The sequence below is a fragment of the Adiantum capillus-veneris genome, chromosome 26 (genome assembly GCF_014529385.1).
Source record: "Adiantum capillus-veneris isolate H3 chromosome 26, ASM1452938v2, whole genome shotgun sequence".
In the NCBI taxonomy this organism is placed as follows: Eukaryota; Viridiplantae; Streptophyta; class Polypodiopsida; order Polypodiales; family Pteridaceae; genus Adiantum; species Adiantum capillus-veneris.
In genome coordinates, this window is record NC_140956.1 from 62,603,896 (window position 1) to 62,628,786 (window position 24,891).

Genomic DNA, 24,891 nt, shown 5'->3' on the forward strand with positions numbered 1-24,891 from the left:
TATCGAAGAAGTGAGACAACCAATCCAATACCCCTGCTGATCGCTACCGGTGCAGCCAATCCAATACCCTGTTGTTGCTACACGGTGCAGACAGTGTACATAGGCTTGCTTGGATAGGGCGAGAGAGGAGTCAGACGGGCGACATGGTCGAGGGTTGGGGCACTGAGTAGACAGCCGACGGCGGGGTAGAGGGTTGGACAACGGCGAGGGTTAGATAGTGCTGGAAATCAGGGCCGAGAGGTAGATAGGAGGCGAGGGAGGGTTGGTTAGGGCGAGGGCGAGATTGGGGGACGAGGACTTGATAGGGGGCGAGGTGGGGGGGGGGGGGGGGGGTGGTGGAGTGGATAGGGGGAGCGAGAGCTGAGTAGGGGCGAGGGCTGGGGCGAGAGCTGGATAGGGGCGAGGGAGGGGTGGGTAGGAGGGGCGAGGGCTGGGTAGAGGGAGGGGCGAGACCTGGGTAGGGACGAGGGCTAGGTAGGGGGACTGAGGGCTGGGTGGGTGGGGGCAAGGGTTAGAAAGGGTGAGCAGACAAGGTGGATAGGTCATAAGAGGCGATTGGACACATTAGGGAGCAAGGACACAATGAGCGAGAGAGAGAAAGAAAAAGGACAGAGAAAGAGAGATAAAAGTTGGATTGTACTGCATAATAAAATTTTAGCCTACTTCTCATTTTTTAGGATTTGGGTTTCTCATTAACAAGATGTGGGTGATCAGAAAGGTTAGAGGAAACTCGCACAATTCGAGCAAACTTGCATATATTTGCGAGAGAGAGGGAACACAAGAATTAAATGACAGGAGGAAGGCATCGCGAGTGAAGCATTTTGAAGGAGTGTTACGAAAGAGAACTCACCAGAAAGACAAAGGCAAAGAGATGTGTGTGTGTGAGAGCGCACCATAAGATAGAGACGGAAAGGGAGATGCAGCAGACCAGGTTTTAACGTCCTAGGAACAATATCAAAAAATCAAAGATCTATCCGACAAGACCTCGTACATTTAACAAATATACAAGGACAGAGAGACAGTAGAGGCAGAGCAGGAAAGTTGAGCTAGCTGGAATGGGGTGTAGTTAGTGGTTCCCTTGAAGGAGGTGCGATAAGCCCAAACTGTGTCGAGGATAGCATGAGCCCAAGAAGTTGGATGCAAGTGACAAGCTTTCCTGAAAAGCGCGATTAGCACTTTGTTAGTGCTCTCAACTTGCCCATTTGCTCTACGATAGTAAGAGCAAGATTTGCGATGAAAAATCTTGTAGTACGTGAGGAGTGTGGAGATCAGGTCATTGACGAAATGACTACCTCGATCACTGATGATTTCCAGAGGGCACCCAAACCTGCAAAAAATATTTCCATACAAAAATTTTGCGATAGTGGCGGTTGTACGATCGATGGTAGCCACCACTTTGACCCACTTTGTTGCATAATCCGTCGCTACCAGGAGATACTTACGATTGCCGGGTTGAGTAGGTGGAGTAACTGGACCAACAAAGTCCAAGCCCCATCGCTCATAGGGCAGCCACGCCATAGACACCTGCAAAGGGCGATTGGATTGCTTGCTAGGCTTGGGCGCACATCGCTGACAGACATCACAAATCTTGACATGAGCAATAGCATCTCTAAATATATAGGGCCACCATAAGCCGGTCTCTAAGATTTTTTGCATCGTGATATGACCAGGGTAGTAGCCACATGTAGGACCATTGTGTGCATCCTCCAGAATGTGGTCTACTTCATGAGGGGAGACGCACCTGCACAACACACCATCTGGCCCAGATTTATAGAGTTGTCTGCCAATCAAAGAGAAGGGTCTAGACCTCAGCAAGAGTCTTCTTTTTTGCAAAGGAGAAGCATTCTCAGGATATAGGCCAGTAGAGAGCAGATGTAACACATCTCCATACCATTCCGGAGCCGTATCGACCTTAAAGAGATGACTATCCGGAAAGTCATCATCAACCCCAGTATCGGGCTCACCTGTATGTATGCGAGATAGATGGTCGGCCATGATGTGCCGCTTGCCTGGACTAAGAACTACTTCGAAATCGAATTCCTAGAATATCATTAGCCACCTCCATACTCTTCCTGCAACTTGGGGTTTATTCAAAAGATAGCGTAGCGCATAATGATATGTGATGATAGTGAAGTGAACCCCTAACAAGTAATGACGAAACTTTTGTAAAGAATATACCATAGCCAAAAACCTTCCCTTTCGGTGGTGTTGTAGTTGCGCTTTGCTTTGGTGAGCAGAGCGACTTGCATAGTGAATAGGGCGATCTAGGTTATACTCCTTACTAAGCTAAGTCAGCACAGCACCCACAGCCAATTGACTGGCATCAGTATGCACATGAAAAGGGAGAGACCAATCTGGAGCCACTAGAATAGGTGCTTCAGTGAGGCGTTTTTTGAGGTATGCAAATGCTTCAGCCTTAGGTTTTGACCATTGGAAGGGTACAATAGCACTAATGAGTCGGGTCAATGGTTGAGCCACCTGTGCATACATTCATATAAACCTGCGATGATAGTATGTGTGGCCCATAAAGCTCTGAACACCTTCGGGTTGATCGGAGGTGATAACTTCAAGATAGCCACGATCTTCTCTGGGTCAAGTGCTAAACCTTTGGCAAACACCACATGGCCTAGAAGTGTGCCCTCACTGACCAAAATGTGACATTTGTTAGGATTGAGCTTTAGGCGTGCCTCTCTGCACATAAGGAAGACAACAGAGAGCTGAGCGAGATGCTCCTCTAGATTTTCCACTAGGGTAGAACGTTGAGCACTCGAGAAGGTCGAAAAATCGTCCATGAAGATGCGAAGATGATCCGTAAGTAAAGGACAGAATATGAGATATACTGCTCGATTGAAGGAAGGTGGAGCGTTTTTCAACCCAAACGACATTCTAGTGTAAAATACCCCAAGGAGTCACAAAGGCCGTTTTAAGCTGATCACCTGGATGGATGCCCAAACTGGTTGTATCCATTGAACCCATCCATGAAACTGTACAATACATGCCCTGCTACATCTTCTAGTACACGCTCAATGAAAGGTGTGGAAAAACCATCTGGGATAGTTACCTTGTTCAGAGCGCGGTAATCTACGCACACACGGATTTTATTGGACTGCTTCTTAGACGCTATCACCATGGGTGATAACCACTCAGAGTGCTCCACAAGTACAATGATCCCTGCCTCTTGCAATTTTTCGAGCTCTGACTTGACAGCCTCTGCATACTTCGTGTGTTGAGCTTGTAAGCTCAGCCTCTGACAGGCTTAGCCCCTTCAACCAAAGGGATAGTGTGGGCACCCAATTCTAGTGGGATCCCTTCCAAATCCTTGTAGGACCAAGCAAAAACATAATTAAAAGAGTGTATAAAAGAAACTACCTAATCAAGTAATGCGGGATGCTCCCATAACCAAACTGCTAAGAGGACGTGCTGAGGGTTGTCAGGGTCGCCCAGGTTGACTTTTTTGACCGGGTCAAGAGGTGTAACTGTGGAGAGTGCTTCGGAAGTTGAGAAGTGAGCTGCCTCTTGGAGCTTCAAGACATCATGGGGTGGTGTTTGATCGATTGGAAACTCTACATACTCTTCTTGTAACCATCCTACCGGAAGCTCCTCGAAGGGTAAATCTTCAAACACAAACATAACAGAGTGCTTTTGAGGAGGCGAGGCGTCCGACCTGGGAGATGTTAGAGGAAGGGGGGGATCATTGGCGAACTCATGCAGAGGAGATTTCTTCCCCCTTCGGTGATGTGTTATAGGTTCACTAAGGCCGACGGCTTCTATCAGAGGAACACTTGAATCATGGGCAACACACTTACTTCTTCAATTGACACTTTTTGTTGTAGGGCTTGGGACATTGGTGTCCGCATGAGGAGCTGGGAGAGAGAGTGTTACAGGCGCAAGTGAGGCTTGAATAGAGACCACATAGCATGGCATCGATGTGGTAGCTTCCAACCATTGCAGCAAGTCTTTATCAGACCCGTCAAGTGGGATGGGCTGCTCGGGGTCGAGGTTGGACTGTACTGACAATGAGCTGTGATAAACCACTGGATCCATACCTCCCTTGAGTCGGATTGGTTGCATGGGGGAGCCAAGAGTATGTATCCACATGGCGTCGTTTCCCCAATCATGAGTGCCTTAGTATGCCGCAACCACGGTCTACCAATAAGCAACTCCCTCCACCTGAGGAAGACCGACCACCACAAAATCCAAGCTAAATGTGAAGTCTTGTACCTTCAGAGGCACCTTCTCTACTATGCCCACAGGGTAGACTGTCCTCTGGTCCGCCAATGTAACAGTGAATGGAGCAGGGCGGGTAGGTTACAGACCTAAGGCCAACATAGTAAATTTTGGCGTCAGATTGATGCCAAATCTACCATCCACTATGACGCCTGAGAATTGATGCCCAAGAATAGACAATGAGACGAGGACTTTTGTAGTCAATGAGGGAAGCAACTGGATAAAAGATCATGTAGGACTCCAAGGGCTGCACAGGTAAGTGCCCGCCACTAGGCCCTGCACCAGGATACAGAGACTGGATGATGGAAAGGGTGTCACTTCGAAAATTTGCATCAAGTCGAAGCATGTCGTACAGTGACACTTTCGCTGAAAGGTGATTTTCAAGATAGACTCTATTGTAGGCTTCTCTCTTTTGATCAAATCTTACTCTGGTATCTTAAGCTTCTGCAAGTCCTCTAATGCTTCCATGAAAGCACCATCAATATCTGATAGAAGATAGGTAGGTTGGCTCTTGGCACTACCTGCTGGTTTGTCAGCTACTTAGGGAGTTTGACTCAATTGTGTGACTCGAGACGAAAAAATTGGACAACCAAGGAGGATGAGACCAAGAGCAGCTCTTTGTGCCCGTGTGAGCACACCAGCCGACTCTTCCACCTGCTTCGACCCATCTCGAGAGGCAACTACAAGAGTGGAAGGCAAGGCGTGTGGAATGGTGCTTACTGTGATGAGGTTAACTTTTGGGAATGTAAACTCCCGTTGGTTCTGGCTTGTGCTTGCAGATGTGGATGCACGTTGTTTTGGGCAGTCCTTACTATAGTGATCCTTAGCTTCAAGGCAAAGTCGGCAAGGAGGGGACCCTTTTGGCAACGCACATTTGCTCTGATAATGTCCATACTCCCCACACCTGTAGCACAAAATTGGCCTATTAGAGAGCGAGGTAGTCTCGGTCCTTGTTGCATGGGGCCGAATGTTAACGTGTAGAAGCTTTGGGGAAATGAAGGAGTACTAGCATAATAAAAGCTGGGGGATGCAAAGTTGTTGTGCATACCTTGCATAGGAGGTGTTGTCAGCAGAGGTAGCATCGGGTTTTGATGGCCATAGGGTGCAACCATGTTGGATGCAGGTGCTATCCCTTGTTGGAGAGAAGGACCTAGACTTTGTTGTATTTGCCGCAATCCCTTGATATAGTAGCAATCCTTGTCTTCATGCCCAGAATTTTCGCAAAAGCGACAATAAGCCCAAAGGGGACAGTCCTGTGGAGGATGTCCTAGAGAGCGACACAAGCTGCAAAGCCTCAGGAGGTGGTGGTTTCTCCTGTCTAAGAGAGATTGATTTCTCCTCTTGAAGAGCGCGTTGTAGTTTTAGGGCTTCAAGTTCCCCTCTTGAAGAGCGCGTTGTAGTTTTAGGGCTTCAAGTTCCCTACGTAAAGAAGTCAATGGATCAACAAGACTTTCCGAAAACATAGAGGGGGTCTCTATGTGAGGGGAGTTGGTGAACAACTTTCTAGCCCCCTCTATCCTAGTAGCAGCTACGACGAACTTCTCCAGAGTGGCGTCAGGTCGGAGACTCTCGGAGTTTTTGTTGAGAAAGTTTGGGAAGAGTCTTCTCCACCCACTTCTTAACCATAAATTCACCATGTTGCTGGGGAAGCTTGGCAACCAAAGACTTGGTTTTAGTCATAAGTTCTGCAAAAGTCTCCTCTGGCTGGAGCACCATGTTGGCCAACTCATCCAAAACCTTTTCCTGGTAGTCACCTGGCCTGAATGCTGCACAGAACTGTTGTCTTAAAGCTGCCCAAGTTGCAAAATGGTTCTCTGCAAACTGACTGTACCATTTGTCTGCTAAGCCATCCAAGGTAGATGGAAAGAGTACCAAATAAGCATCTTCTCTATTAAGACCACGACCCCTACAGAGAGATACAAACCTCCTTGCATGGTCGTCTGCATCTTCTGAAGAGAGTCCCTTGAAGGTAGGAAACTTGATGTTTACCTTGGCCAAAACACTGGCCAACGCCTCCATGGCCTCTTGCTCAAGAGCCTGCTGCTCAATAGCCTACTGTAACAAAATAGAAGAGAGCTTTACTGGGGAAGATGACCTGGAAGATGTGGAACCGGATGGAGGAATGGGTGATGCCGTATGTAGAGGTATGGGTGATGAGGTTGATGGACTTCTACTCAGTACCAAGGGTCGTCTTCTATTGTAGTACTTCAGAAGACTCAGTAGTACGCTTTGACGCTTTAAAGACCGCCTTGTATGTGTCATGCAGCGACCACATCACAGATCCAACCAAGCTTTGGGCAAGAAGACCTTTAACTGCTTTAACTGGCTGAAGACAGGTCTAGACTCTACAAGACCAGGCAAGTGACTAGACCCCAAGTTGGACCAAGGACGAGGAGGGTTGGACCAGGGACGAGGAGAGACTAGGCCAGGGACGAGGAAGGACTAGACCAGGGACGAGGAAGGTATAGACCAGGACAAGAGCTGGTTGGACCAAGGCGAGAGAGGACCAACAGGCTATACCCTGCTACACAGTGCAAGGCAAAGTAGGCGAAGCTAGGTAAAAACCAACTAGCTTCACGATTTGTACCTCAACAGAGAGTGAGACTTCAGTTGAGGTCCCACCGTGATCGTCAAAATGACAACACTTGTAGCACGGATAGTGTGACGTGTGTCGTGCTCTCTACAGTGGGTGTTCCTCGGTGCAATGTGTGTGACAATCTCACTCAAAACAGACTGAAAACATCAAAGGTAAAAATCATCTTAAGAAACCCATGATAATTATCTTAACTATAGATAATTAGTTTAACTAATTATAGCAACAAAAAAACACTATTTTTAAGGGAAAATAGAGGGGGAAAAATAGCAAAAAAAGGAACAATAGATAACAATTGAACTCACAGAGACACAACAGCTGACCAGAACATATTACTCGACTATCTCAAAGGACCGATACAAACTCTGGCGTGGCAGCACATTCAGCTCCAGCCCAGGACTCATAGGTACAATGGGGGTGTCGAGGCTCAGATGTGCAGGGATGGTGAAGACGTGCTGTGTATAGACTCGCTCCTCTAGACGACCCCGCTGGACCATATATCTAGAAGATGATAATCATAACCCAAAAGCTACTCCTCATATGTACAACCATAAAGAGCCACCAACGGCTCATAAATGTGGCCATCTAAGTCTATCCCCAAACTGAGTGGACCACCGTCCGTATTCTGCCACGTGTCACTGCCCAGCCCAGAGAGTCCGTCTAGTGTGAACCAGACCAGACCAATTGTACTAACTGTGTGTCCTATGAAAGTGACACTGTAGCCTGCTACAACCCCCCATAAATGATAATACTCTTAGTTCTCTCAGCTTCGAAGGCCATGGATAGATGCTTTAACCATTGGCAAGTCATTTTCGGGTAATAGAAAAGAGTCATTGACCTAATGATTCTTAGAAAAGAGTTATTAACCTAATGATTCCAACCAAAACTGCAGCTATGTTGAGATTTAAGAATTCAAATGGGTTGATCAAATAGGCTAAGTACCTCTTCCTTCAAGTCAAGGTCTTTTGTTGCAGATTCAATAGAGATGCAATGTATCGGACACGATGAGCCCTTGTTTGAAGTATCACAAAAGATCACGGAAAGTAAACCTTGGATTGCGGAAATGTCGACATTGTCGCTGCAGCAAGAAACAATTTAGATCACTTGTATAGAGACGATAAGATTGCCGATAAAATAGAAGCCAGACACAGTTCAACAATCAATTATTTAGAACCTGAATGCCAAACTTCGAAGTTTCAAATAGTTCACATTGTCGAGAAGTAAATGACAATGAGCGAGATCGCCATTTCTGCCAGCACGACCCGTTTCCTGTAGACAAATTAAATGTGCATTACACTTGGCCCATAAGATTCCCTTATCACGTGAAGTATCTAGATCAGAGTATTAATCAACATATCAATATGTAAAAAAGAACACCGAGATTTAGGCACATTTGGCAATCATGCACAAACCACGAAGTGACGAATCTGTATCCAAAGCCACTCGTGCAACTTCGGAAAAACTGTTTGGAGAGATGCATGCAAGAATGACTATCAGAAAATCACCTGCACATAGTGTTCCACACTGTTGGGCAGCCCATAGTGAATAACCTGATCATGATGAAAAGTTGCCGATCAAACACCAAGCCTGAATGGGTGCTAGCTAAAAAGTGAATACAGTAAGGTTACATTAAAACCTGGGCCTTAACTAAGCAGGATGTACTAATGGTATGTGATAACTTACTGCAGACACATCGCTTTTGTCAAGCCCCAGTCCAAATGCAACCGTTGCAACTATCTAATATAAAGAAGACAATAAAACAGTTGATTTCAAGAAACCGCCATTTTCTGTCCAAAGCTTAGGTAGGTTCATTGGCATTCATGTATGGAAATGCGGAAGCAATTACTCAAAGAGCTAATCCTGATGCAAGCAAAATTAACTGCCTCTCTGCTTGTGAAGAATGCATAAGGTGAGTGAGAGCCCACAACAATACCATCTTCAAAGTAACAAAAGGACATATGCACAACGAATTCATTATTGTCCCATACTCCTTCCCTACTCAACCATTTGCAACTTAACTGTCAAGACACTTACTACTCGTAATTTGTTGGTGCAAAAGAGCGATTGTATGCGCTTCCGATCAGTGGGATTCATTCCACCATGGTAGCTCTGCCCAGCCAGTGACATATCAAAATGCAGCAGAAAATAAACATACAGTAGCAGTATTCATAAACATTGTGTACCTTTGCATCTATACCATTGTCCCTTAGAACCAAGCTCACATTATCTGCTTCAAGCTGCAAACACTCAGTTCTTTGTCAAAAGCTCAAACAATACAAGGGGTAAGTAGTGCATACGAAATGATGCAAATATCAGCCCCATTATCCATAGCCCCCACTGTACTAAAACATACATCTATGGAATTTAAAGCATATGCACCACAGAAAACATTGGTAGAGTTAGGGTATTACAGGCAAGAGAGAGGGAGGAAGGCTCTTTACAGATATGGTATTGATCGTTGATGGCCAGTCCAGAGATTAGCAGTACGCACCTGTGGGACACAGGCTAGCCCAACCACGGAGATATACATTGCAGTCCGGAACTGCAATGGTTCATTCTGGGCACAGCCTGGACAACTGGAGCGTATGATGAAGGAGAGACATCTTATCAATAGACACATCAGAGTTCAGAGAGGACAGCTACACAGACAACTTAGAGTCATAGCTGAGGACTCAATACAAAGGCCAAATTCACGTCATCAGCTTCCAGCTTTCCCAGACGAGTAATATGTATCACCCTATGCTACTTCTCATCATCAGGATCCTCATATTCTAGCACAGAGGAGGGGACTAGAGAGGGGAGCATATAGGGCCATCACCATATGCATGCCTATCTGAGGAGATCATGCATTATTCCACCCTAGGCAAGGCATTCCTCACGAGAGACTTCAATGCCCATACACAAAGCGAACAGTGTGAGATATATGCACATTATCAGAATAAAGTGGAGGCAGACGATGTGAGGGCTGCATGCACGTCCAAGGATTCAAGGCAGGACAATGCACATTATGGAGACCACTACTTGGAGTTAGGGGCATGCTACCGTCTTGTTATGTATCACGAAATGGCACTAAAGATAGGATCGAGAGGATTGACATGCTTCCCACATGGAGGGCGTGCTAGGAAAGGAAGCATAGTGGTAGACTATGTTATGCAGTCATTGGAGGCCATGGGCTTAATCACATCTTTCACAATCGCCCTCCTTCCCCTCCCCCCGGCATCCTCTTGGAGCAGATCAGACATTTCTCAATCTCCCTCCTAGGCTCACGAATAATACCGGTCCTTACCACACAAATACCCTATATCACCATCTACGCCTAGTCTAGCGACATCCATGATAATAGAGTACATGATGGCCTTTTGCTATGGACCTGATCATCGATGGTTTTAGTCTTGTGGGTGACTACCATGAGTCTATACCTTGCACTTTCCTTCCAGGGTGAATCTGGGCTGGTATGGCCTTGAACCGATGGTGTGATACCCAGTAGATTCGCAACCACGCTCTAGAACGGATGGTATGATACCCAGTAGAGCACTATACACCTCCTCCACATGCAGGCAGCCCGACAATTATTGCAATGCAAGAGTCATGGAGAGAGATGAGGAAGCCCATCCGCCGTAAAAGCAGGCATATGTAAATGCACAGAGAAAAAGCTATTTTGTTTCTTCTTGGGGATAGCCCTATTTCATGAAGGAGCTTTAGAGAGCCTTGAAAACTCACACCTAGTGAGGACCCACAGATTTGGCACACCAATGCAAAGAACTTAACCTCCACAAAAGCCACCTATACCACAGTCATAAGACCTCCGACACTGCACTACTAGCTTCTTTCCCTCATCCATGGTAAAAGGAGCTATCTGCAGCCTCCAGCATGGACGAACATCTGATCACAAGTCTACCATGTGAGCTCCTCATATATGGTATTGACTCATCAGCTTCTTTCCTTGTACATCTGTTTAACAAGGCATTAGCAAGTCTACGAGCTAAGTGGACAATGACACCCCATTGCGCCAACACACAAAGCAAAGGAATTGCTAGACCTGAGCAACAAACGGACTATTATGTTTTGGCCAAGCTTTATGGAGCAGTATGTGAGGCAAAGCTGAGTTCTTATGCACAGCAAGAGGGATTATGAGCCCCAAGATAGGCAGGCTTCAGGAGAGCTTTCTCTATCATGGATCATGTCTTCACTCTAAGATGTTTGATTGAGCACGCAAGGGTAAGAAAGAGAGCCTAATTTTTGGTTAGTGATTTTGGCAAATCCTTTGTCACAATGCAATGAGAGAGAGTATTCCAACACCTACAATCACTCGGTATTCCATCACACATGACATGGGGCATATATGCTTTGTATGAGCAAGTATTTGGGAGAGTCAAATGCCCAAGAGGTATGTCCGAGACCATTGATAGCACAATTGGTGTGAAGCAAGGATGCCCAAACCTCTTCCGAATTGTTTGAGCTACACATCAACGAGTTGGCTAAGTTTATAGCGGAGATGGAGGCACGTGCTCTATTCATATTATTCTATATGTTGATGACATCATACTGGTTCCTAAATTTCTAAGAGCATCAAAGCAAACCTGCATTTCCTTGATGTTTTTCTGCACACATTGAGGCCTCACAATAAACCTTGGGAAAACCAAGGTCATGAGAATTCATAACTTGAGGCAAGACAGGAGCCATGCTACATTCACACTAGCAAAAGGTCAGGTAGAGGAGGTCAAATTATATCGAGTACATCGATTTATATTATGTCGTATGCCCTAGATAAATTTTACACACAGAGAGATCTCACAGTGAACTTTGGGAAAAGCAAAGGTCAATTTTTCATGCATCGAGGCATGGCATAGCCATGCTACATTCACACTAGCATGAGGCCAGGTAGAGAGGATCACTTTCTCTGCAGCCTCCACACACTTCACTATGAGATCAATGACTGAGCTAGATTGACACGCGTATATGCCATAAATTCTAGCCATGAGGCCGTGCCATCAAGCACATATTCAGGAGTCCTGAACAAAAAGGCGGCTATCAACACCTTCGTCACATTTGCATCAATGTATGCAACACCGGTATAAGCACCACGTTTAGCTGCTCATTGTAGACTCAAATAAAGCAGCCATAGGTCATCGTGTTGTTACAAGCTTGGACACTCCCAAAAATCAATAGCAACACACGAACAAAATTGCAAATAACAGAACTTCACGAGAGAGAGAGAGAGAGAAATGAAATGATATATTAATGTCTTCAAAAGGCCAAAATGACCTATGAGATCAAGTTGTTACAACATAGTGAATCTGATGCTCGAATCCTCTGCTGTAGTCTCCGTCGATACTGTGTAGCTCCTCTCCTCAATCACGGTCGTCTAGATCTCCCTAGCTCCAATGCTCGGCCTATGAGAATGCAAGTAGTGGTAGTATGAGAGCGGGCAAAGCTCTGCAATGGCGGCTGCTCCTCTGGGAGTCCAACATCTAGTGTAAAGAAATCTGTAATCTATCTATGAGACTGTCTCTCTTTAGCTCTCCTCAGTAAAGTGTCTCTATGCCTGTGTAACTCAAGTAGATACAGTCCAAGACATCTTTGATCCTCATAACTCATGACCCTAGATAGAAGCCCAAAACCCTCTCTCAATACACAATGAAAACGGCCTCGTATCTCATAGTACACTGTGCAATGACATGTAATGTAACTCTCTAGCTCTAGATGACATAAGCGGCATATCCTGCTATCTGCTGGTATCCGTCTGAATCTACCAGTCTCAATCTCGAGCTGATGTGAGGATGTGCGTATCTTGCCAATGGCACAACGCAAACCATGAGAAAGATGTGTGTCCATATAGCTAGGTCGAATCACAAACCCATCACCTGTGAGGTGGAGAAGATGCTCTCTATAGAAAGCCATCTTCGTGCCCAACTTTTGTACCGACTCTATCCATGTCCTCCTTGTGTCCAGCTGGATCAGATCCTGACAAATGAGTCTAGTAATCTCCACCCGTGTCAGAGACATCAAGGGTGCCTGTAGAGAGTACTAAAAAGGAGGCAGTCTGTCCATGGTGAAGCCATGTGTCTGAAACCATGATGTCATCTGTGCATACCAGCACACACACACACACACACACACACAGCACAACGGAGTTCCAAGCCAAGATGCACTGGTCCGAAAGACTCTCTAGGCACTTATAAACATACAAGAGATGCTAAAAAGCAAAGCCCTAAAAGCATCATTTCTAAAAGCTTCTGATCCCAAAAGCATCTACTCTCAAAAACCATGCGCAAAACTACCAAAAGTCAACGATTGTAAAAAACGGAAATCCGTACAACCTACCATATCAACATGTCAACACAAAATTTGGAAACCAACCCCCAGCCTTTACGCTTTTCAATTGTAGGGTTTAGGCCCTGTCACGATTGTGACTATGTTAACAGCAATACATCTACTCCTAGTTGCAGATACGAGAAGTGCCATGCCAAGGAGGACCCCTGCGCTTGGATGGTCACACCGCTTAGCATAAGAGACGTACCTCTTCTCCAAAAACCACACTCCTTCGACGATTGGTCACACCCCTTCGCTCTATAGGTGCGACTCTTCGTCCAATGGCTGTAGCTCTTCGCCGAAAGGATGTGTCTTAACGTCTAAAGTCATGTCTCTTCACCAAGAGACGTGTCTTTTCATTTATGTCTCTACGTCTCCTATAGAAGGAGCCCTTGTATCACACATTTCAATCAATCAAACACAGAGTCTTCTAAGTCTTGTTTCTAAGTTCAGTTCAGTTTCTTAAGTCTTAATCATGAGTTTAAGTACTTAATTAAGGATTAGCATCTAGAATCCTCACAGGCCCTCAGTCGATGCTCTTCACGTTGGGTAGGGTTAGGCTTTTATTACCTTACCCCTTCTATTTCGGCCTCTTTTATTAAATATGTTCTTCATCGGCTAGGGGTTAGGGGTTAGGTTATTTAACCTAACCTAGCTTTTATTAAATAACCTAACCCCTTCTATCTTGTGTTCGATTGCATCAATCCGATGAGGAAAGGAGGCTTTCCTCTTTGGGTTACACGAGTACATCAAGTTCGATGTGCAACTTTCCAACCCGAAGAAGAAAACCTTCTCTGCGAAAGGAGGTTTTCCTCTTTGGGTTAGACGAGTACATCAAGTTCGATGTGCAAGTTTTCAACCCTAAGGACTATAATGACACCGTCAGCATCGCCTTAGCATAAGAAATGAAGCACAACAAAGGCAAGCCGAAGGAGAACAAGTCGAGCACTTTGCAAGACCAAGCGAATGGTAAGCACGATAAGATGATTGGTGAGCATGACTGCAATTCCTCTTCTCAATCTTCTTCTACACCTAGAGCACAGAAGTCTCACAATGATCATTGATGATAAAGGATTGACTAAAACTCAAAACACCCCTAAGTTGACGCGTGATGAAAAATTTGCTCAAGGAATCATAGGAGGTTGATCAACTCTAGAAGAACGAGCCAAATATGCACGAGACAAAAGATGTTTTAAGTCACACTGAAGGTCACATGAAACGAGATTGTCCTAAGGAGGACCCTAAAGAACCCACAAAATCCACATCATCTGTGAATGCACTCAATGAGAACACTAATGTGTTTGAAGTTTCTCATTATCATGTAGATGAGTCTCTCATGCGGTGTTATGGTCATGTGAATAGTACACCATAGTAGCAAGGAGCGGCCGAAACAGACCCTAAACGTTCTGAAACGAAATTCCGAACGGATTTGGCTCCAAAAACAGAGTCGGGAACGAAATGCCGTTCCGAAACAAACTATAATTGGAATGGTGAACCGGAACGGAGGGGAAACGGGGCAGAACAGCACCCGAAACGGTCAACCAAAAAAGTCAACGTTTTTTTAACTAGCCATTTGGGGACATGTTTAGGGCTATTTGGGGACAGATTTGGGGCTATTTGGAGACAAGTTTAGGTCTATTGGGAGGGCTGATTTGGGGCTGTTTGTAGACTCGTCTCACCTCCTCCTCAAGCTCTCAACATCTCTACTAAGCTACTCTCCTTGCTAAAGCTTTAAGCTTGGACATGAAGCTCTAGCTTCTACCTGTTCTTTTTTGGCGGAAAGCACAACACCCTCAAAGAACAAATGTGGCTTCTACCTCTCTATCTCAAGCCCTATCCCTCCCTCTCGTGTCTCAAGCTCAATTTCCCTCTTGAATAACAGGTCTTGAGTTCAACTCCTCGTCGGCTAGATCTTTAAGTCTCTTGGGATAGTTTCCTACGACGTTAAAACTCTATTCTTCTTCTTCTTCTTCTTCTTCTTCTTCTTCTCTCTCTCTCTCTCTCTCTCTCTCTCTCTCTCTCAAATCCACCAACGACCGATGTTGGATCTCCTAGATTTAGCTATTTAGCTATTCCAACCAGCTACGTACTTTGCTTAGTTCACATCGAGTAGCTTAGGATTCCATAGTATTTTTGTTTGCTATGTTGTTACTTAGTTTATTTATTTTGTTACTCTGACTTTGTATCAGATCCACCACATCGTAACTTTCTGGTCTCATAGGTCACTTTGGCCTTTTGAAGACGTTAATATAACATTTCATTTCATTTCACACACAGAGAGAGAGAGAGAGAGAGTCAAACTCCATCCTTGTCTCAAGCTACGTCATCATAGAACATGTCTAGATATGGCTCTAATTAGGATGGTCGAATTCAAAAGCTTAGCTTATAGTTTTTCACTAGAATATGAGCCCATAATACATATAATATATAGTATCTTTGGTCTACCGTTTCGGCCCCCCTCCTCCGTCCCGTTCGCGCCCTCCCGTTCTCGTTCCGGGTAACTATCTACTACACGCATTGTGATCTTGTTTGATTCGGGTAGTATGCATGATGTGATTAGTGACTCTCTCGTAAAGAGCGCACGTTTAGAAGCTCTTCCCATAGATCCCATTGTGATCTCTGGTTTTGCTCCTGGCATGCATTCTTCTGTCACACGTGAATGTCTTGATGTTACAAGTTAGTTCAAAATGTCGGTTTTCGTCGTAGGTTTTGACATCAAGTGGTTTAAAGGCTATAATCCACGCATAGATTGGAAAGAAAACACTCTCTCTCTCTCTCACAATTGAAGGAGCACCTCCCGTGGTCCTTCGCTGTGACACGAACATTCCATCTTTGCCATTAGTCTCACTCTCATGATTCGAAAGAGGTTAAGACACGTAATATGATTGTTTCTCTCAATACAAGTCCCATGGCCTAGAAAGGCACGAGTCATTGCATGAAAAAAATTATCTTGTTGTCGTATCTTCTCCGAAGCACGACACCCATTTTTTGCATGATACGATCAATCACGCACGACCGATCTTGACTCTCGAGTCAAGGTCCAAAGAACCCATTCAAGAAGTATTTTGTCTTCGCATCATTAGTCAGTACGCATTGTTTGAGTTTCTCGTTCGTGACGGTTTATGTGTATTCTTTTCACAAGCATGCCGTATTGCACGATGCACATGATTCACTTGCGGATGAGCACTGATAAATGCAGATCACTCTAGAAAAGATATAGATTTTGCATTCAAGAAATTCACAATGTCTCACGATTGTTGGTTTTGTCGATCGCTTTTGCATGTTCATTCCTTGACATGATAAAGCCATAGAAAGAGCATGAGCACGATTGTCCATCAAGCATTGGCATTTCCGTTGTGATTTGACACAGTTGATAGTCAAGTTTTGATCTCACTTTTTGTGTGTGTTTGGTGAACGGTTTGACTCACTTTGTTCATCTGCATTGCATGCACAATCATTCAGGGAGAATATTATTTTTTCGATCACTCTACATGGAATAGATATGTTTATGGTTTTGTGTATGAAGTGGTTTCAGGAATTTTCTTCATCAGAGATTCTTGACGAAGGTGGACCCACGACCATAGACGAAGTTGGAGCATTGGAGCTGCAACGGATCATTCTGTGTCGCTATCGACGGGGCCCAAAGAAGCAAGCATTGTAGACTTTCATGAAGTTCCAAGTATCGCTTGACCCACGTAGCAGAGTGGCCGACGAGGAGCACTTTGAAGGATCCCAAGAGTTGTTGGCAGACTCTACGGACGCCATACAACTCGGTACCAGTACCTCACCTTGAAAAGGGGGGGATGTCACGTGCACATCTAACCCTATGTGCATGTGGACAAGTTGTTCCTACTTCTAGGTTTAGGTAGCCTAGGAAGTGTTTTGGCACCCTTGTGAGCCTGTAGCAAGCCGTGCATGTCCAGGCACTTATAGCTACATACCCTCTGAGTGTACAACCCCCATAGCATTAGCATCATGATCCAATACCAAGCATGAGCATGTTCCACCGCATGGATCCAATTTATAACCGTGCATGGGAATCACCTCTTATTGACACTTATTTGATTAATAAGTGACTTTATGCATTTTAAGCAAATTGTGGAGCCATCATTATGCCTGCTCGACCCAGGAATTGGCAAGTATATAAGGAAGGCCTTGGCGCTAGAGACAGACAAAAGACAGAAGGAGAGCACAGGCAATCAGGTGCACATGCCCTCCCAACGTTTTCTCAAGCAGTTCAACCGAGCGTTCTCAACAAGCCTTGGCATTTTTTCTCTCGAAAGCCTCGCGCAAAACTGCCAAAAGTCAACAACCGTAAAACGCGAAAATCCATACAACTTGCCACGTCAGCATGTCAACACAAAATCTGGAAATCAATCCCCCAACCTTTACAATTTTGAGTTTTAAGGTTTAGGCCCCTCGACCTGTGCTCTTCAAGTTGGGTAGGGTTAGGTTTATATTAAAAACCCTAAACCCTTCTATTTAGGCCCCTTGGCTGCACTTTTTGGGCTCAATTCTTCTTGTCCTCTAGGCTTTCCAACTGGGCATGTTGCGTCACTAGCTTGTGACATGTGATAGCATAGATGGCACGCAACAAACCTTCAATACCACATGACACCATTAGAGCACAATTTGCTCCCGCACCTATTGTCATGGCGGGCTTACTACCTTTTAATTCCTTGAAATCAAGCTCTCCGGTCAGGGCTGACTACACTAATTAGTGCAGACATGTTAGGATGGGATATAGAGATGACCTAAACCCCCTTTCCCTCATGGCACAAGGATGACCCATTGCCAAAGTCACTTTCTTGAATATTCAGCTCGGCACAAATGGCTTCATCATTTGACCCTTTTACATGAATACCAAGCTATCACATGGATTACACACAACTCTTTGCAATATCCGTAGCTCATCCCAACAACTTACGGTAGAGATAGGTAGGTAGGGAGGGTGTAGAGGCAGAGGATCAGATATGTAAGCTCTGTGAGAGAGCCAGAGATGGAGGAGTATTACATTTGAAGATGTGGCCACTGCAGCCCATCATGCAGTTTGAGGACCAAAGATGTTTAGGGTCCTTTCACTTGGAACTCTAGAGACTTTGGACGGCCGTTCTAAAGAAGAGGGGACCTCACATGCCAAGCCCATCCAAGCATAGCTTATTATTGACGTTATCATCACCACGCTTCTGAGCATGAATATGGCTGTAGACATCACACGAGCTTCCTCAGTGTCAACGGGGACACAACATCAAGAGGGTTCATCATCTAGAGGTGTCATACTTTGATAAAGCAGTGACACTCAGCCAAGTGAGATGTTGACGCCCACTCAGCAAGAGGCCTAGACACTCGCATCATAAAAAGACCAGAGCTATTATTGAGTGCCACAGGGGGAATACACCAAGGCATCTTGATCATGCAGATGCAAGAGATACATCTTTCCACGAGAGAGATAACCTGAGAGAGAGATTTTCAATGACATCATGTTTATTTTGGACTACGGATGTAGTTTTGGATATAAATTTTTCTTGGCCTTTTAGCTTTAGGCTAGTTTTTTTATTGCCCTTAAGTAAGATACATTTTCCTTGTATGTAATAACTTAGTCTCAGAGGCCATATTGGTCTCTTTGGGCAAGACAAGACTTTACACTCCAAAATTCGTATAAGAATCAAAAAGACGTAAATGACACACATAGCAGAATCATGTAAAAGGAGTGCATATTTCACTTAGTTCAAAGTCTGCTGAGAGCACCTGAAAGTTGCAGTAAATAATAATGCTGTTGGCGTCCTTGTAAGGGGATGACAACAATAAGGAGATCAGATCCTTGCATCTGTGAATCTATGTGTTGATAAGGATTTACAAGAAACTGGCATTGAAAACCTAGATTCAAAAAATACCTGTTATTGCTCGACGATGCCATATAGATAAGATTGTTTCTTAAAATAGAAAGTTGCATCAAGTTAGCAGGAGCAATGGACAATGTCTGCAATATGGAGTCCAATGTTCTCCTTGTTGCAGTGGCAGTCAATGCAAGCACACACTTTATATTCAGCCTTTGTCTCAGTATAACACCAAGTCTATGATACGCTGGTCTGAAATTGTGTGACCTGACACAAACAATCCACAAATATACAATTGAGCAAAGGCCAAGCCTTGAAGTTGCGACTAAAATTCAGGTTATAATGGACGATGAGTACCACTCTGAAAGGCAATGTGCTTCATCCACCACTGCCAGAGAAATACACGGAAGGTCTTGCAATCCACAAACAAATTTTTCGCATAGCAATCGCTCTGGTGAAATGAAGAGAACCTGGATAAAAGTATTAAAGAGTTATTCTCCAAGATACCTTATAGGTTACAGCTAGTCAAAAAGTCCTTTAACAGCAAGGATCCATAGTTGAGAAAAGACCAATGGACTTTATGATGCAAACCTTCAATCTACCCGACTGCAGCCTGTCCAGAATAGAGCAGTACTCCTTTGGAGTCTATCAAACAAATAGAGAAATCAGCTTGTAATTGGTGCATATAAACAATTAAATGTCCTTTCCAAATATCCTGATGACAAAAGATCAAAAATATTCAGAAGTAGGTGCTCACAATTTGCGGAACATGAAAAACCTTCAAAAGCTGAGGAAGTGATATTGGATATTGCTATTGAAGGGTGCAAACCCTAAACTCTTTGAGTGGAAGGTCAAAAGGCTTGTGGTTGTTGGAAAGCCAAAATACACTTCAACTAAAACAGCAAATTGTTAACCAAAAGTGTGTGGTTCCGCTTTGTTCTAGTAGTCTATATGTTTGCACCTTCAAGCATCTAGTTAATTCAGTCTTTTCCAAACAGTAAGATTAGCTACTTGATGAAATTATTTGTATCTAACTAAAATGCAATCCAAAAAAATTAACGAGAATTTAATTGAAAAGTTAATCAAACAAACAAGGGAATTTTCAGGTACCTATTTGAAGTTGCATATGTGAGCAAGGTGTTTTTACCACCACCCCAGATCTCATGTAAGGCGTGAATCAGTGATAAAACCTCTTATGCCCATGTAACAAATTTCTCAGCATTGGATGCAGAATACTAATTTTTGAAATACAAAAAAAAAAAAAAAATCTTTTACAATCATGAGAGTTCCACACGCAGAGAATTTGCTAAAAAACCCGCTTATCCCATTGGTACATCTTTGAGACACAGTTCATTCAAGAGACTATACAAACAATCAAAAAAAAACTAAAGATACCAAACTTACAAGCATAAATCTCAAAGTCCCAAATAATGTGGACCAATTAAAGTTTATAAGCACTAAAACCATGTAAGGTACCTGCATAGAGCTCAACACGGCTCCAGGGAGAGAAGGGGGAAGGTGCTGAGCTTGATCTACCATTACAGATACCAAGGGGCTTACAACCAATGTGACACCGGGAAGAAGAAACGATGGGAGCTGCAGGCAAACATCAACAAACTATTAGAAACTAGAGTAGTTGGCCCTGCAAGCTTGTTATTGGTGACTATAGTAGAATAAAACCTGATAAGTCAAGGACTTCCCAGCACCTGTTGGGAGAACCAGCATTGTGGACTTTCCAGCCATGATACTCTGTATGGTTTCTAGCTGACCTGGTCTAAAAGATTTATAACCAACCAGCAATTGAAGAACAGACTGAAGATTTTGTACAGTTGGAGTCTGAAGTGCTTCTGCAGCTGCCAAAGTCAAAGAGTTGGCATTCTCACAAAAGTGAATAGCTTCTTTATTACTTTCACGATCGTGCAACAGCACCTCAGATTCTTGCCCCAAAAGCTCCTTATTGATTTCAAAATCGAAATTGTCTTCAGCACAATCAGCTGCATCCTCTTCATATGAACCAGGAGACTTCTTGGCCTTCCTCTTACCATATCTTTTGAACCTATACTTTCCAGCACCAAGTTTCCTCCTTGGAACTGCATTTATGAACCTGTTAGACCGGCCCCCATTCCTTCCCAAGTTGAGTTTAACAAAATTCTCTCTTGCACCTATTCTCTTTAGAGTTTTGGGAACTGAATGCCAATTGATGAAACCAACTGTACTTTTGCTAAATTTACATCCTGTAATCTTTGAACTAACACCTTTGGACATTACTGACTTTCTAGACTTCTTACTTTGCTGGGTCTGCAATGTATCCATACCAGGCACAGCAGTGCATGAGCCAGAATGAAAGTCATAAGCAGTGCCTGCCTCTTCACCTTTCTTTCGTTTCTGTCCCTCCATGATTTTGTGTGCAAAGCTAGAGGGTAGTTTCATGTCAGCAGATTTTTTAGCCTCGTGGAGCACACGGGCAATCAAAGTAGCTTTTTTGCCACCAACTGGCAGTCCATTCAGAGAAAGAAAACCTCTTAGAGCTGTTACAGTCATACTTGCAAGATATGCTTGAGAGATGGCACCCCCTAGCAATAGATTTTCAGACACATCACTCTTTCCCTCTGCTTTGTCGACACAATCAAAAGCCTCTGAACTTGCTTCATTCAAAGAAAAAACTTGCTCACACTTGCCACCATTTGAATGTAGATTTCTACCTGCGATCGATCTCTTTGATTGGGGAGTGGTACAATTTTGAAGATTCATTAGTGTAGCATCTCTTTCCGTCTCTGACTTAACTGTGTACACATCATTATCATGTTCCTTGCTTGATGTACGGTTGTTACCCTCCGAATCCAAAGGAGAACATGTCTTGTTTTCCAGGCCGTTGTCCAATGGCTTGGCCCCAGCACTGATTGTCATGTTGATAGCATCAGTTGTATCTGCATGAAAAAGACTTGATGTTCTTGCAGAAGCCCTGAATGAAAGAGATTTTGTTGCATGGAATGGATTAACACGATTGAGACAAAACCCAGCAGGTAGGTACTCGACCTTAAGATTCTCTTTGTCTGGCTCTCCATATCGCTGCATTCTGATAGTAAAACCAAGCGCTGATGTTTCCACTAAAGGCTTCTCATTTGGTTTACTTTTCTCATCAGCCCTGTTTGGTCTGTTGAAAGCTGAAGAGTTGTCTGTGGACTGCTTACGAGCATCTGACAAGGCTGCATCTGCATAGCAGATTTTTGGTGCTGTTAATTTATTTCTAATGTCACCTAGGATGGGCCTGCATGCATCTGAGGTCGATTGTCGGATATTGTAAGGAGTTGTCTCTGTTTTCATAGATAAGATTTCAACCTTTATATTGGTGAAGGATTTCTTCCTTGGAGGAGTGGCAGATACATGAGAACCATCTGAGGACTCTGTGGCAGGACTTGTGGGGCGGACCGAAACCAAATTGTTTTGACCATTGAGAAAATGCTTGTTGTTTACATCCAAGCTCTGGCCACACCATTGCCAAAAAAATCCATGTCAAATCTTGAAATTACATGCTGCATGGCTACTTAAATTAGGCACTATATGAGGCTTACATTCTTCACTGATATTGAAGGAAACCCTTCAACCTTGACTTTGAGAAGAGCATATTGTCTATAAAGAGCACCTGACGAAAAACCCAGAAGAAGCAGAGCACAGTATTTGGATGTGCAGTACAATGAATTGGTCGAGTTAAGTGTCAACGACATGAAATGACGCAAGAACCAAAATCACATTGCACACACGCAAGAACGGAGTTGCAAACAACTGAAAGGCACAAGCATGGAAACTCGAGTGCGTGTGCGCGCGCGCGTATGATGTGCTGAGAGAGAGAGAGAGAGAGAGAGAGAGAGAGAGAGAGACTAACGAATGGAAGGCGAGGCCTTGATGTCGTCTTTGGAAGGGGATCGGCCATGCAGTCGACGGAAGGTGTGCTCCCACTCCTTCAGCTCCTGCCTAATTCGCTTGAGAGATGCCGAGGGCGCAGCAGTAGCGGAGGCCATCGCCAGCTTACGCTTTCTCCCGCGCACAGCTTTGAGAGAGAACTCAAAAATGACCGCGAAAATTTGGGTTTTCGGGGGGGAGGGGGGGGGGTTTCCTAATTTGACTGTTCCCGCTCCACCGCATGTGGTATCAGTAATTCAATCTGATATTGTGGTGTGCGGCCGATCCAACCTTGGTGTGAACCTAGATTCACACTACGGCCGACCTGGTCACACATCACTATTGTGGTGTGCACTGATCCAGCCTTGGTGTGAATCTAGGTTCACATTAAGGCTGACTCGGTCACACACCACACATGACATAGGTTCACACCAAAGCCGTCCGGTCACACACCACGATATTATTTTTTAAACATGTGTGTGTAGCTGTTTTTACATAATGAGATTTCATTTTTAAAAGCATTGTACAAAGATAATTTTAAGAGTGAGTTGTTTTGTACTTAACATTTTTCGTTCTCAGCCAAGGAAATTTTCAAGATAAGATAGAGTCCTTATTTGCATCCGTCCAACAAAACAACAGATACGTTAGCTTTGGATGTGTTTTATAAGTATCACTGGATTATACCAATTGTTATCCATGTCCATCTTACAACTTTTTTAATTAGAAGCACATTCCAAAGTACTCATATGTTCTAGATTTTATGTTTTATTTAACCCAAAGTTTATATTTCTCAATTTTTTATCATAATAGCATACATATTATTCTGATTAGAAGGCCACTACCCCTTCTGATCCAAGTGTCTCATCCTTATTAAAAGCTTATTAGTCTTTTGAGTTTTTTTCTTTGCCAGATTAGTCAAGCTCCACTTCCATTTGCTATATGAAGCCATAAAGTAACATAAAATTCCATTAATATTTTTAAGAATATCAAACTTGTTTTTGTTTATTAGGACAGACTTTGAATATTATATGTTCATTAGGGTTCAAGAAATCCAACCACCCTACTTTTGTATGCCAAATGGAAAGAATACACTAACTACATTTCCTTTTAGTTTCAAAACAAAATCTTGTGCCTTGTTGTTTATCCCACCAAGTGGCCAAACTCCTAATATAAACGTGGTATTTAGCCAGAACGAAGGTTTAAACCTTTGAAGCAAAAAAAAACAGTTGCCCTGTGGGGCTTTTTTTTCTTTTTCAATAGTATCCGAACTAGTAATGCCAAAAAAGTGTAATGTAACAACCCATCAAAACAGCGTATAGATTTTCTAACAAGCAACATTAAGCACCAGAGTTGCTACCAAACCATCCAGAAATGGTACACCCTTCTAGGAGAGCCAGTTAAATGCTGCACGACCTGTATCATGTTTAGAGGCAACAGCTAGTAACAGTTCAGCGACAGTAAGCAATCGGGGCATGCCCCCCATCTATAAAAAAATTTAATGAACAGTATGCATACGCAGCAGATCATCCCATCGTCTAATACATCAACAGAGTAGTGTTTTATTATGCCAGTCAATCAACAAATATAACATACCTCAATTTCTAAGGTTTAACTTTTTATTAAAAAACCAATAAACTGTTTTCGCAGAGTTACTCAAAACCGAGTAGCGAAATCCAAACATCATATAAGTATTATACCATACAACTAGTAATGCCACGTACAGTCAAGCAAAGCCAACCCACACAGTGAGCCTTACCAGGCTAAGCGACAGGGTACACCAACCCATAAGCTAAATATGTAAACAAGAAGAGAAATACCAAGCTCAGTAAACAGTAGCCAACATGTGTCGGTTGTGTTGCAAGCTCCATGATTAGTGCAGCAGAAAGTGAACACACACGCACACACACAGTTCAAACTTTTTATGCAAGTAGAACACACACAAGGCTAAGTGAGAGGCAGAATGCACCCTCACCTCTTTAAATAGAAGAAGGTAGATCACGATCACTCATGGTGTGTAGCCTG

The 24,891-nt window shown here is 43.9% G+C and overlaps 1 protein-coding gene across 3 annotated transcripts in view; it reads right to left on the reverse strand.

Moving 5' to 3' along the window:
- LOC147423561 (DEAD/DEAH box RNA helicase family protein) overlaps positions 1-23,066 on the reverse strand; it is a 61,538-nt gene extending 38,472 nt beyond the window's left edge. For all 3 annotated transcript variants that reach the window (XR_015186577.1, XM_086501394.1, XM_086501393.1), the window contains exons 1-14: positions 22,853-23,066; positions 22,542-22,612; positions 20,650-22,452; positions 20,446-20,565; positions 19,561-19,614; positions 19,327-19,439; positions 19,027-19,236; positions 18,881-18,959; positions 9,004-9,057; positions 8,855-8,929; positions 8,504-8,557; positions 8,326-8,370; positions 7,995-8,089; positions 7,763-7,898 (exon numbers count right to left, since the gene is read on the reverse strand). Coding sequence is in view for 2 of the 3 variants with exons in the window: in XM_086501394.1 (XP_086357520.1) it covers positions 7,763-7,898; positions 7,995-8,089; positions 8,326-8,370; positions 8,504-8,557; positions 8,855-8,929; positions 9,004-9,057; positions 18,881-18,959; positions 19,027-19,236; positions 19,327-19,439; positions 19,561-19,614; positions 20,446-20,565; positions 20,650-22,452; positions 22,542-22,612; positions 22,853-22,988 (3,045 nt within the window). In the remaining variant the exon portion in view is untranslated. The remainder of the gene's footprint in view (positions 1-7,762; positions 7,899-7,994; positions 8,090-8,325; positions 8,371-8,503; positions 8,558-8,854; positions 8,930-9,003; positions 9,058-18,880; positions 18,960-19,026; positions 19,237-19,326; positions 19,440-19,560; positions 19,615-20,445; positions 20,566-20,649; positions 22,453-22,541; positions 22,613-22,852) is intronic.
- Between the last annotated feature and the right edge of the window lie 1,825 nt (positions 23,067-24,891).